General features: G+C 31.3%; 1 protein-coding gene across 4 annotated transcripts in view; it reads right to left on the bottom strand.

Moving 5' to 3' along the window:
* LOC127717736 (uncharacterized) overlaps positions 1-13359 on the bottom strand; it is a 154804-nt gene that overhangs the window by 132133 nt on the left and 9312 nt on the right. For all 4 annotated transcript variants that reach the window (XM_052223505.1, XM_052223506.1, XM_052223504.1 and 1 more), the window contains exon 2: positions 10427-10514. In XM_052223505.1, coding sequence (XP_052079465.1) covers positions 10427-10514 — 88 coding nt within the window. The remainder of the gene's footprint in view (positions 1-10426; positions 10515-13359) is intronic.

Here is a 13359-nt window from a genome sequence, read left to right on the forward strand (position 1 = left end):
ATTGAAAAAGGAGTATGGGGTTGATGTTGATGAAAAACTGGGAATTTATTTTTCAAAAAAGTTCTTCTATTGTCGTTCTTCATCTGAACAGTTCCTTCGGTCTCATTCTCAATTTGAAATGAAGCACTCTTGTCAATATCAATTTACGCTTAACATACGTTTGTACATGTATTGATACATCAATTTTAATACATATATATTTTTAATTGTAAGCATGAGAACTAAACCATTACAAGAGCAGAAATGTTTCCCATACAAATTAAATCCCTTCTGGCTTCAGGTCTCATATTTTCTCTAAAATCAAATACTAAAAGCTCAATGCATATTGATAATTTTCATCTTTAATGGAAAAACTTATCTCTCAATAGAAGTAATTTAAAACTAAATTGAAAATCCGTATTACCAATTATAATTATCAATAACAAGTACACTTACACTGTAAGAAATAAAGTTTTATTCTTAATGCATTTAATTTTTCGCTGAATTATGCAATGTTTTAATGTCTTGTTTTCAATACACTTGTCAGGTAAAATGAAAAAGCCATACATAGATATTACCAAACACATTTGATAAGCCATAAAACCTACAGGAGGTACCTGTAATATGTGTCGTGGAGAGAGATTCAAAGTTTTAATATCAATGAACTCATTATTATGCACAACAACTTTCATCTTTGTCTGTTTAATAAAAACTAATAATTAAGTTGGTGCTGATCGTAGATCTTTGATAATTTCTATTTAATTTGATTCAAACAATATGAGAATCAGATGCTATAGATCTTGATTTATTTTATATCATGTAAATTGGATAGCAATATCTACTGTTGAAGCAGTTTGTTTATATTTAGTTTTGTTATTTGTGTTATAACGACAGATATCAAAATGCAAGTTCTTACTATTGCGATACTCACCTAGTGGCATTATTCGCATTAATAAAAACCTCGCAATAATTTATGAATTTACAGTAATTGGTTGCTGTCTCAGTCATGTATAACGAACATCTTATTTTATAAATACTTCTTGTCATAAAGTAAAAGAATGGACACCAGTGTAAAGAATCTTCTGATTTAATTAGACCCATTGATAATTTATTGTATGCCATATGTTCTGAAATAGATTTTTACAAAAATATTTTATTTGATATCCACGTGTAAGAGTCACCGTAACAGTCTTCAATAATCCTTTACAAGAATATGCGTCCTCACATACAAAGTTTTTTGCAAACAGTTAAGTAAAATAAAAATAAAACCCCATAACTTGGAAACGTTAAATCTAAAATTTATAAAAAACGAAAGGGAGCTCACGTCAATAGATATGATCAATTCACCAAAGTTTTATGCAAATTGGTTAAAGCATTTTTGAGTTAATGTCTGACATGTTGACGACAGACGGACAACGGTATACCATAATACGTCCCGTAAACGGGCGTATAATTATAAGCATGCATAAATTTAAAATTTTAAACTTATGATTAAAACATTCCTATTTTATTGTCAAGGCTTGTAGAAATTTTTTGTTGTTGATTTTCCTTTTAAAATATTAATTTTTTAAATTAAATATAAGAATTAAATTTTAAAAGTCAACTTTTCTGTTCTAATACCTTTTGTAATGTCTATTTTCAATATTGACATTTTTCCAAATGGATTTAAGCAAACAGTTTATAACAGGTTATAAAAGCAGGTCTTGTTCACATGTTTAAATTAAAAGTACAACATTGTACAGAGAAAACCTCAATATAACCCAAGAAAAACTTTAAATCACTTATATAAACATTTAAAGGAAGAGAATTAACATATATAATGAATTTTGAAGAAATAATTTCGAGTGAATAAGGTTAAAGTGAACTTGGCCTCAGTGTGACTTTGAGATGAAGAACAGCAATAAAAGTACTGTTCCTTTTATTTTCGTGTTTTTTTGCTGTGCATGTACTGACTTTGTATCATGGATGGATACCCCATATCCTTTGTTTTCCTATTGTAGGTTAATACAGGGATTTTTTTCAGGATATCTCTTAATTCTTACCAGATAACAGATAACAATAGGAAATAGATGGTCTATACAGAAATGTAATATTTTACAAGTAATTCTTGGCACTGAAGGCCACATGGCAGCAACTGTTAATGTACTTGACAGTCATCTCCCAAAAAATATATGGACCATTGCCAAGCTGAGGTCTCTGTAGTCTATGTTAATATTCATAATGTCACTGCAGAATTAGACCATAGGCTATCCGTGCTAGCTCAACCAAAGCAAAGCTAAGGTCTATAGCTATGTAGTTTTTGGGAGATTACAGAATAGTCTATATGTTTATTATATATATTTAATTAATATTCATGATGGCACAGTACAATATAACCATTTGCTGTTTGTCCCAGTCGAATAAACAAAATATGAACCAACTGATGTTCTATAAATAGGAGCAAAATAAGTACTATTAGTATAATATATGTAAATCATCTTGTAATAGAAATTTCTAAAATGGATACCCATTTTTTTTGTGTAGATACATAGTTAAGGCATACATGTACATACCACTGTTAATCATTTAAAGCCTAAGATTTAAAATCGTGCTGTTACCACATAATGTGAACCAGATTTTTTGGGTCATTGTCGCAGAGCAATTCAATCTTAAGAAAATCAAACCTTTGAAATTAAATAAGAACTCAATAATTATTCACTTCAAAAGTCAACAAATTTAGGTTGGCTTTTTTAAATTTCTTAATTCTAAATTTTAAAGTTTTCATTTGAAGTATTTTGAATTGTGAAATGAAGCAATTAATTGTGGTAACCTTTCAGTAAAGTCCTACAGTTTATCTATAGAAATGAAGATATAAAGTTTTTAAGGGAGATTTTATGCAGTAAATAAGATATATCACATTTCATGCTTGATTGTACATATTAAAATGATTTTCCAGTTTTAAAACATACTCCACTATACATTTTCACAGTACCATTGCTAACAGTGTTTTTCTTTCAAAAGTTTTTTGCTGGTGCTATTTTCACAGTGACTATTTTATAGATTTTAGTCTTACAATGTCTTGATCATGTAAATAGGGAATACCAGGTCTGTACCCAGGGTGTCACAGAGAGGGGGGTTATGACCTCGACTTCAATAATAATCTTCTTTTTTTTTGGTTTTCAGAGAGGGGGGTTCCAAACTGGTGTAGATCATAAACATTTGAACATATAGAAATGTATTTTGAAAGTGAACTGTTATTGTTTGAGGAATGAAAAATAATTTCTGCTTTTGTGTGTATTGGGCATATTGAATATATTGCCCAACACTCATTGAATAACAACCATCATGTGAAAAAAAAGGCAAAAAATTCATGAATATACAATATAATTATTATATAATACATTGAATTTGTGCATGTAAACCTTAATACTGCCCTCTTTGTGGATATAATTCACTCTATGTATTAAAAAGAATTTAAATATAGATGATGTATACTTGTAATAAATTTATGTTATAAATAGCAATTACCATGTTTAATAGTAAATCTACTAACGCCTGTATGTGATTTTACAACTGAACAAATCCAGTGGCAATATATAATTAGAAATTTAAGAAGTCATGAGATGATGTCAAGGGACGTAATTACATTTCAGTAACTTTCATAAATTATTTATACTAAATATCAAGAAAATAGTCGCCCCAAAACAGTTATCTGAATTTTCCTGTTTATTCTGCTATTTTGAATGTATTCTACTCAGTTCTACTTTAATCCCAAGCAATTGGTACACACTACATGTATATACATATTTACAACATTAAGGCTGAAAGATGTTTTTTTAATAAGATTCAAATTGAATGTTTTCTCCTCTGGAATGCGTTAAATTAGCACCAGGCTTTTATCCTCAACTCTTGACTTATTTTTTATGTTATCCTGATACTAAATATAGACTACTGTCAATGTATATTTTGTCCCGCCTTACAGAAGTTCTCCTGGAAACTTTATTATAAAAATGCCATAATATCTGTTCCTGTTGGAACAAAATATGCTATACCCTTTATTCCATTAGGAACAAATTTTGTAATATTTGTTCCATTTGAAACTTATATTATGAAGAAAATTCTGTTTCATGTCACTACAAGTTGTGAGCCCTCACACAGAACCTATAATTCGACTCAAAATCTTCCAACTATGACCAAAAATAAAATTGAAATTGTTTGATGTTGCCTACCCACCCACCTAAAAAGCAGCCTTCCTGAAAAATAATATGACAAATCTTTTTTTTAAAGTTTTTTTCATGCTCTAATAACGTTGTTTTCTTGTCGAAAACATGTAACTTATATGTTGTTGGCCAAAAAAATAATAAAATCCCTAACTACCATCCCAACCCTACAAGGCATGGGTAGGCAACATCAAACAAAGAATTTGTTAAGGGTGGCCTTATACGCAGGTACAAATATACCCAAGATATACATGTCTACATTGAGTCAAGAAAAATCAAATCAATTTAAAATAGTTATATTAAACAGCTATAGGTATTTTGGTATCGACTTTCCTACTGATCCATTCAAATTTGTTAAAACACATTATTTGGTTTTCAAATTACAGTAATTATTTATTTTCTGTCATGGTTTTATTTAAACAGACAAAATATCTTGGCATCGTTCCAATTAAAGGGGTGGTTTAACTAATAAATTATGTAAAAGAAAGTAACTGATCTAGCATTTAAGGAAGTATATCTAGTAGACCATGATTAAACTTAAGTTTTTGTGTATTAATCAAATTATTTGTATTTACATGCATAAAATTGAGAATGGAAATGGGGAATGTGTCAAAGAGACAACAACCCGACCATAGAGCAGACAACAGCCAAAGTCCACCAATGGGTCTTCAATGCAGCGAGAAACTCCCGCACCCTGAGGCGTCCTTCAGCTGGCTCCTAAACAAATATGTATACTAGTTCAGTGATAATGAACGTCATACTTAACTCCAAATTAGACACAAGAAACTAAAACTAAAAATGATACAAGACTAACAAAGGCCAGAGGCTCCTGATTTCGGCGGGGTTAAACATGTTTTTTGAGATCTCAACCTTCCCCCTATACCTCTAGCCAATGTAGAAAAAACAAACGTACAACAGTACGCACAGTAAAACTAGTTTAAGAGAAGTCTGAGTCCGATGTCAGAATAGGAAACAAAAGAAAATAAACAAAATGACAATAATACATAAATTACAACAGACTACTAGCAGTTACTGACATGCCAGCTCCAGACCTCAATTAAACTGATTGAAAGATTATGTCTTCATCATATGAATATCAGGCACAATCCCTCCTGTTAGGGGTTTAGTATTATAACATCATAAAATATATGAGAAGAACATTACCCGTGTCATGCCAACAACTGGTTTTAGAATAAATATGTTTAATTCCGATGCAAAGACCCTATAAGTGAATCAATATTAAAGCCAAAATATGCAATCTTTAATGACCTGACAACAGTATTGTAACTATATCCCTTCTTAATAAGTCTGTTTAAAGGTTTTGTTAGCTTTTGAGGTGAATACTGACATTTTTGTGCTTTGTAAAGAGTATTACCATAAAAGATTGGATGTGAAATACCAGAACGTATAAGATGTCTGCATGTTGAGTTATATTTACGAATGATGTCCTTATAGGTGTAATACCACCATTGATTTTCCCCTATTAGTCTTTGTTAAATTTGCACTTTTCAAAAAATTGTGCAGAATTTATCTTTGTTTCAAATAAAGAAATACTTGGCATGAGTAAAGTTTTATCCTGTCCAGTACTATAGAAAAAATTTCACATAACATTTCATTGCATATAAGAAAATAACCATCACTGGAAGTTAACCAATCAAATTTTCCCCCTTTTTTAACCTGTGTACAAGCTTTAGTAACCATGTAACCTCAAGTTTCCAAAATATTCTATAGAAAACCCAAATAAAGAAATAATGGTGCTTTGAAATACCCAAGATATATGTTTATGACTCAGAAATGTTTTACTGCAATGAAATGTAGGATCAATTACCTACAACTGTCAAATTCAAGGGAATATTTTTTTTCGACCTATTTTCGTATGCAACCGGATGTGACGTACTATGATTTGGTGGTATTACACCTAAAGAAGACTTTTTTGTTGAATAAACTGAATGTGACTTTTTTCCTTTGTAATACTGGTTATTTCAAGCATTCCTGTCAAGTTTTGTCATAATCAGTTCAATAGTTTGAGAAAAATCTAGTATAATGTAAGACGACATCTACAGCGATTCGAGCAAAATTTCTTCGAAAAATTCAAACCAAGCCGCATCATGATAGAATATAGTGTGGACCAATAAATGATCAAATATTTATCTCATCTGCCTACAAACAGTTGAATATGATACAAAAGATGACTTTAGGATGATAAATACTACTAATGGACCTCTTATTCTTCCTTATAAAGTCTCTTTTGGTCCATTTATACCTCTCATTTCCTCAAAATTTCTACTTTTTAGGCCAATAAATAAAAATTTTGGGGTAACTTTCACTCATTTATGATAGGAATGTTATTATAAATGATTAATTGAAGTATTCAAGCTGCTTGAACTATCCGTATAAAAGTTTACTGTCTCCAAGGAGGTTTCAATAAGTCCTTGCGTAAAACTTAAATTTACGCCGCGTTCCAGAGAGGGACATAAAAAACTTCTCTTTTGGTGAATAATTTGTTGTTACTGCTTTAAAAATAATTTCATTTACTTAAAACTATATATTTATTAAAGTATTTCTTAGGAAAAATTTTCTAGTATAGCAGAATATAAGAAATAAGGAGAAAAAGCTCCCAAAGACTCTAAGTATGGCTTGTTCTGTCTACTAATATTCATGGTAAAGTCCTATTTCAAGGAAATTTTCTCATAAAATGTATTTTGGAGACTCAATCCACTCAGAATATTTCATTATTTGTAATATTTCACTTAAATAGCAAGAAATTTTAACACATGAGAGTACTCACAAGGTCAAAGGTGCATGTACAGCTTCCCATATTAGGTGTAATACCACCATTGATTTTCCCCTATTAGTCTTTGTTAAATTTGCACTTTTCAAAAAATTGTGCAGAATTTATCTTTGTTTCAAATAAAGAAATACTTGGCATGAGTAAAGTTTTATCCTGTCCAGTACTATAGAAAAAATTTCACATAACATTTCATTGCATATAAGAAAATAACCATCACTGGAAGTTAACCAATCAAATTTTCCCCCTTTTTTAACCTGTGTACAAGCTTTAGTAACCATGTAACCTCAAGTTTCCAAAATATTCTATAGAAAACCCAAATAAAGAAATAATGGTGCTTTGAAATACCCAAGATATATGTTTATGACTCAGAAATGTTTTACTGCAATGAAATGTAGGATCAATTACCTACAACTGTCAAATTCAAGGGAATATTTTTTTTCGACCTATTTTCGTATGCAACCGGATGTGACGTACTATGATTTGGTGGTATTACACCTAAACCAATGATAAAATTTAGTAAATGTTTTGACTAGTTTATGATATTGAAAACCCTGGTGTAATAATTTTTCAGTAATACATAAATTTCTCTAGCTAAAATCTAATACGCAGTGATCTGGAAGGATTTTTTCTCTATGGGCCCAGGGCCCCCATAAAATAAATTCAATGGGCCATTTTTAGAATTAATGGGCCATGTTGTCAAATGAGTGGGCCATTCGTTTACAATAAATAATTAAAAAATAAAATGTATATTTCAGCAACGAGGCAGTGGTACTTACAGTACCTGTATGATTCTAATTGATATCATGGATATTGTTCCTGTGCTTTGTAATTTCAATTTCAATGAATGTACAATAATTTCTTCCAAACCAGGCAATATTTACGATAACCTTTATTTACAACTGGTACTGTTGCCTTGTTCATGTTCATGTTTTTCTTTACATTAAATTTGGGTCTTCGTCGATTGCCATACTTTATTCCAGACGTTCCGTATTAGATGACGTTTCTGGCATTTCCTCTGCACTTCTTGTATTATTATTACTTCATCGCGATGACAAGAATAACAGTAGAGAGTAACGTTAATTGATAAGACACAACAACAATTCGCTGAAGGCATGTTTACAAAAATGTTCAAACAAGCCAAAGACCAAAAAATTGACAAGGACAGTTAAGCGCCTTTTATGGAAACAAATACTACATTCATAAAAAGGCTTTTGGATTTTTCAATCGAAATAATAGCAAGCTTACTTAAAAGATTATAATTAGAGAAAAATTTTCAACTGTACTAGCCAAATTTCACAAATTTAAAGTTGTTTATAAAAATTTATATCATGAATGATGGTTTGTTACGTATTTTGGGTAATCAGTTATACCGCATGTTGCTATTATTACCATAGAAAAACGCCCGAGACGTCCCAAAAATCAATAGGTGGTGCTCCTATCATTGGAGGGAACACTACACAGTTTTGTACATACATATGGCGACACGATTCACGATCGGAAATCCATTTTACGATATCTAAAGTTTAAAAACGAAGTGAAAAATATCGTGCGCCATGTGGGCGCTTACATTTGTCACCCTATGCGCCAGTTATGGTCGAAAAGCGCAATTGGCGCACGTCCTTCCCGATCACTGATACGTTGTTACATACACGAGCGAATCGTACAAGTTGAGATATATAAACACCGTAAGATGGTGACAAGGGAACGTCACCATCTAAAAATGGATAATTAACGATAGGAAATGAAAAATCATCTCTTTTATCATAAATTTTTGTATTAAGCTTCCCGTTAATGATATAGATATCAAGATCGAGGAAAGGACAGTGGTCATTGTTAGTATTAGCTTTATTCAAAGTAAGTTCAACAGGGTAAATTTCTTCAGTATACACACTGAAGTCGTCATTATTGAGAGCCAATATATCATCCAAATATCTAAAAGTATTGTTAAATTTTTGTATCAGATGTTGTTTCGATGGGTCTTTGCTGATTTTAGTCATAAATTGTAACTCATAACAATACAAAAACAGGTCCGCAATAAGTGGTGCACAGTTAGTCCCCATTGGAATTCCGATATCTTGACGATATACGGAATCTCCAAAGCGAACAAAAATGTTATCAAGTAAAAATTCAAGGGCAGATATAGTATCAAAGCATGTCCAATTGACATAGCCTATTTGTTTGTTGCTACTAAAAAATGACCTAAAAGAGTTTGAACATATGTATTCGCATTCCGACTTTTTAAATGCCCATTTAATACTCTGTAAAAAAAATACTAGCTCTAAGCCTGTGACTAGTAAAACTGTATTCAAGTTAAGGAAATCTTTTTCAAATTGGTTTGATTTAAAATAACTTTCTGGCATGGAGGGTTTTTGGCAGAATGCTGACCCAATGCAGATAAAAATCTCTTTTTAAATCAAAATACATCAGATAGTGCAAATAAACAAAACATATGTATAAAGAATACTGTGGATTCATTTATTTGTCTAGAATTCAGAGGCCCCAGAAATAATTGTATTTTCATGGATTTTTCATTTCTTTATTTGACAAATTCTGCATGTAACATGTAATCGAGTTACTGATCGATGAAATGAGGTGGAGGTCAAGTGAACCCTGTTTGATGGACATGTAGACCTTACAAGGAACCCATGTACTAAATATCTTTATAGTTACATGTATCCTTTAACTCATATGACATGAAAAATTCACATGAAAAAACCCAAAATTTTTAAGCAGTCCCTGAACCATGAATATGAGATCAAGGACAATGGACATATGACAGACAGAAACTTCGTAACATAAGCATCTATATACAAGGTATGAACCATTCAGGTCTTCTTCCATCTGAAATATAAGACAGATTGTAATTCCTATGTCTCGCATTTTTTATTTTTGTCACAGGCAAAACATAAACCATCTAAAAGCAGGGGCGGATCCAGCTATTTTTAAAAGGGGGGTTCCCAACCCAGGATAAAGGGGGGGTTCCAACTTTATGTCCCAATTCAAATGCATTGATTGTCAAAAAAAAAGGGGGGTTCCAACTATATGTCCCATTCAAATGCATTGATCGTAAAAAAAAAGGGGGGTTCCAACCCCCAGAACCCCCCTCTCAAATCTCCCTGTTTTTAATATACTTACAAGTAACCTTGAGGACATGCCATACATGCTCCATTATCCCAGTGCATAGTATACTTACTAGTAACCTTGAGGACATGCCACATATGCTCCATTATCCCAGACTTCTCCTGCATAGTATACTTACTAGTAACCTTGAGGACATGCCACATATGCTCCATTATCCCAGACTTCTCCTGCATAGTATACTTACTAGTAACCTTGAGGACATGCCACATATGCTCCATTATCCCAGACTTCTCCTGCATAGTATACTTACTAGTAACCTTGAGGACATGCCACACATGCTCCACTATCCCAGAATTCTCCTGCATAGTATACTTACTAGTAACCTTGAGGACATGCCACACATCCACCATCCCAGAATTCTCCTGCAACACAGTTTGTGGTACAATCTGTTGCACAGTTACATGCTGAAATAAATAAGAAAAATGTTGAAATGTTGAAATTTAAAAAAAATTGTATAATGTCTATTTATGTATAATGTCTATTTATCTAGTCAATGATTTTCAGGGTTGGCAAAGTATTTCCCGTGCTGGGCAATACTCCCATAAATGGGTAATACTGGGCAATACTGGGTTATATGATTTTTACATCGTGATGACCCTGAGGGCATTTCGATGTATTGTTGCCACAGAGATTTCTACGTACGTAACTTTCGTTTTTGACTGGTAACCGATCTATAGTTACGCAGACATTATCGAGTGCAAAATAACATTCCTTATCGCTTGTTATAAATTCATTTCTTCAATGAAGACTCATAAAAATATTGTTTTTAGAACATAAATTAATAATATGAAAATGTTTTGTCGTTAGAAATATATATATAAGTAAAAAATCATTAATATCTATGCACACGTACAGAAAAGTTGTGTAAACGCATGCGGAAGTCGAATATCTCAAGAACATTTTGCACGAAAATATGAATGCCTGCTCAAATCCAATCTATTAGAAAAATCGAATTATTACAGAAGAGTGTCCACCATGCACTTGCACTGCACTATTATTAGAATAGTAGAATAGAATGATATACAAATGGATGAAAATTATATATACATGTACATGTAACTGTTATATACAAATATTAGAATAATATTACTACAATATTATAGTTATTACGGTGAGGTTGAGTTCCCTGTCATTTATTCATCATCCACGCACGAACTTGACTTAAAAAAAAATATATCTCTGTACATTAACCTCACTTTCAGGTATAGAGATGTGATTTACTTTCTGAGACAAGTGCTTGTGACCATCCAAAAGACTGACTTGCGGTCATCCGATTTTCAGTACTTCAGTACTTTGATTTAAGCTTATTTTTACTCAGAATAGTAAAGACTTGTTGTAGATTCATAATATTATAGCTAAATATATACATTTTATACAGAAAACCATTGAGTGTCATTTCTAGAGGATTGAAAATTCAATTTCTTCCTTTTCTTCAATAATTCTATGCAGGCAGAATACAAGTTTTGCACATTTTAGAATACCTTGTTAATTTCCAAGCTTTGATTCAATAATACAAACTTTGAAAATATACATTTTATTGCAGTATTTAAGTGAATTGTAAATTTTAATTGTTTTAAATACAATCAATTTGCTAAATAAACACCTTAGGGGACATGTCATGAACACTTATAGAAATGAGAAGGCTGATTATTGTTATATAAACAAATCTGTGTTATAATCTGAATAATTACTTATTGATTAGTGATATACATATATATGTACTATGTATATGTAAGAGAATGATAATCCCTTTCTTCATGATTAAGTACGAGCGTTAGCGAGTACTTATCATGATGAAAGGGATTATCATTCTCTTACAAACTTAGAATATTGTAAAGTGCTCAAGGCTCAAATGATCTCTTGATTGGTTTTATTCAAGAATTTGTTTCATTGTCCGTGAAATGTTTATAATTAATGGATGACTTCCCTTTTAGGCATTTCGTTTATGTATTGGTCTTAGTGATGTGTGGACTTACTTTTAACTTGGGAAATTTTAATAAATTGTGTTTTAGACATTAGATGACACAACTTTACAATGCAATTGTAGAAATTGTATAAGCTGTGTTCCTAATTGTGAGTATGAGTGTAAATTATGTAATATTTTAGCGAGGAATTATCTTTTTGTTTATCTACGTAACAGTTCAATTAGATAAATTCAAAATCAGAGTTACAACTAAAGTGTATTCCGCGGCCAATTTTATTCCAGCTCTTTACATTAAATACTACTTAATTAACTAAATTTTAAATTTTGAAAGGAATTGCTTTTTATAGGAAATTCAAAAGTATATTCAATTTCCTGTATGTACCGGTATTTTGGAAATGACGATTTTTACTAACTGCGAATACAGTTATCCGACTATTGATAAGCGTAACACATGTAGCTAAAGATTTAGGTTATATTTGATTTTAAATTTTTTTATCTTTTTCTTCTTGATATTGCTTATTTTTGGGTAATTTGAAAGTTCTAAGTATTCACATGATAACACAAACGGTATCATTGTACTGCACAAGTAAACTTCAAACTTATTTTGATCATTTTTGTTTGTTTCGAAATCAACTTTAAATCAATAATCCTAATAAATGTGCTTCAGGCAGTTGTAACTCATCTATACAAATTCTTTGTTTTGAACTGTAAATAGGCCTAAACAAAAGGATAATCCCTTACTAAGAACATGATTTACATTCATTCTTCACAATTAAGGAACACCAAATTCTACACTTTCATTGGTCGAGAGCACTTTGCTATATTCTAATTTAAAGTAAACATTTTTAGCAATGAACAAAAACTGTTTAAGGTTGCAATTCTGTAAATATAGACAATGCAATTTCCCATAGGAACTCCCTTTGCGGCTAAAACTGTGACACTTTTACTATGAAGTTTCGTGAAAAATAATATCCTAGAACGGAAAGTTTATATACACTACTATTTTATTCAAAGGTCAAAATATAGGGTTGTGCGGCATATTTTCAACATTTATATGCCCTGAACTTCTAAGAGTTTAAACTTATACTAAAATTCTATACTACCCTTACCTCCATTTTTGGACCTCCTAAGAATTAAAATTTAGGCGCTACCATGTTTTTCTATACTGGTTACATTCCCAAGTGATGTCTCTATGAGATGAAACACAGAGATCATAAATGGGAACCAGTACGTTAACAAATTAACATATCTATGAATATTATATATCTCCCCAAAAGAGGCGTGGTTTGAGAAACAGCTGTATTTACAAAGTGCAACCTATAAAG

The sequence above is a fragment of the Mytilus californianus genome, unplaced genomic scaffold, assembly GCF_021869535.1.
Source record: "Mytilus californianus isolate M0D057914Y unplaced genomic scaffold, xbMytCali1.0.p SCAF_10, whole genome shotgun sequence".
Classification (NCBI taxonomy): domain Eukaryota; kingdom Metazoa; phylum Mollusca; class Bivalvia; order Mytilida; family Mytilidae; genus Mytilus; species Mytilus californianus.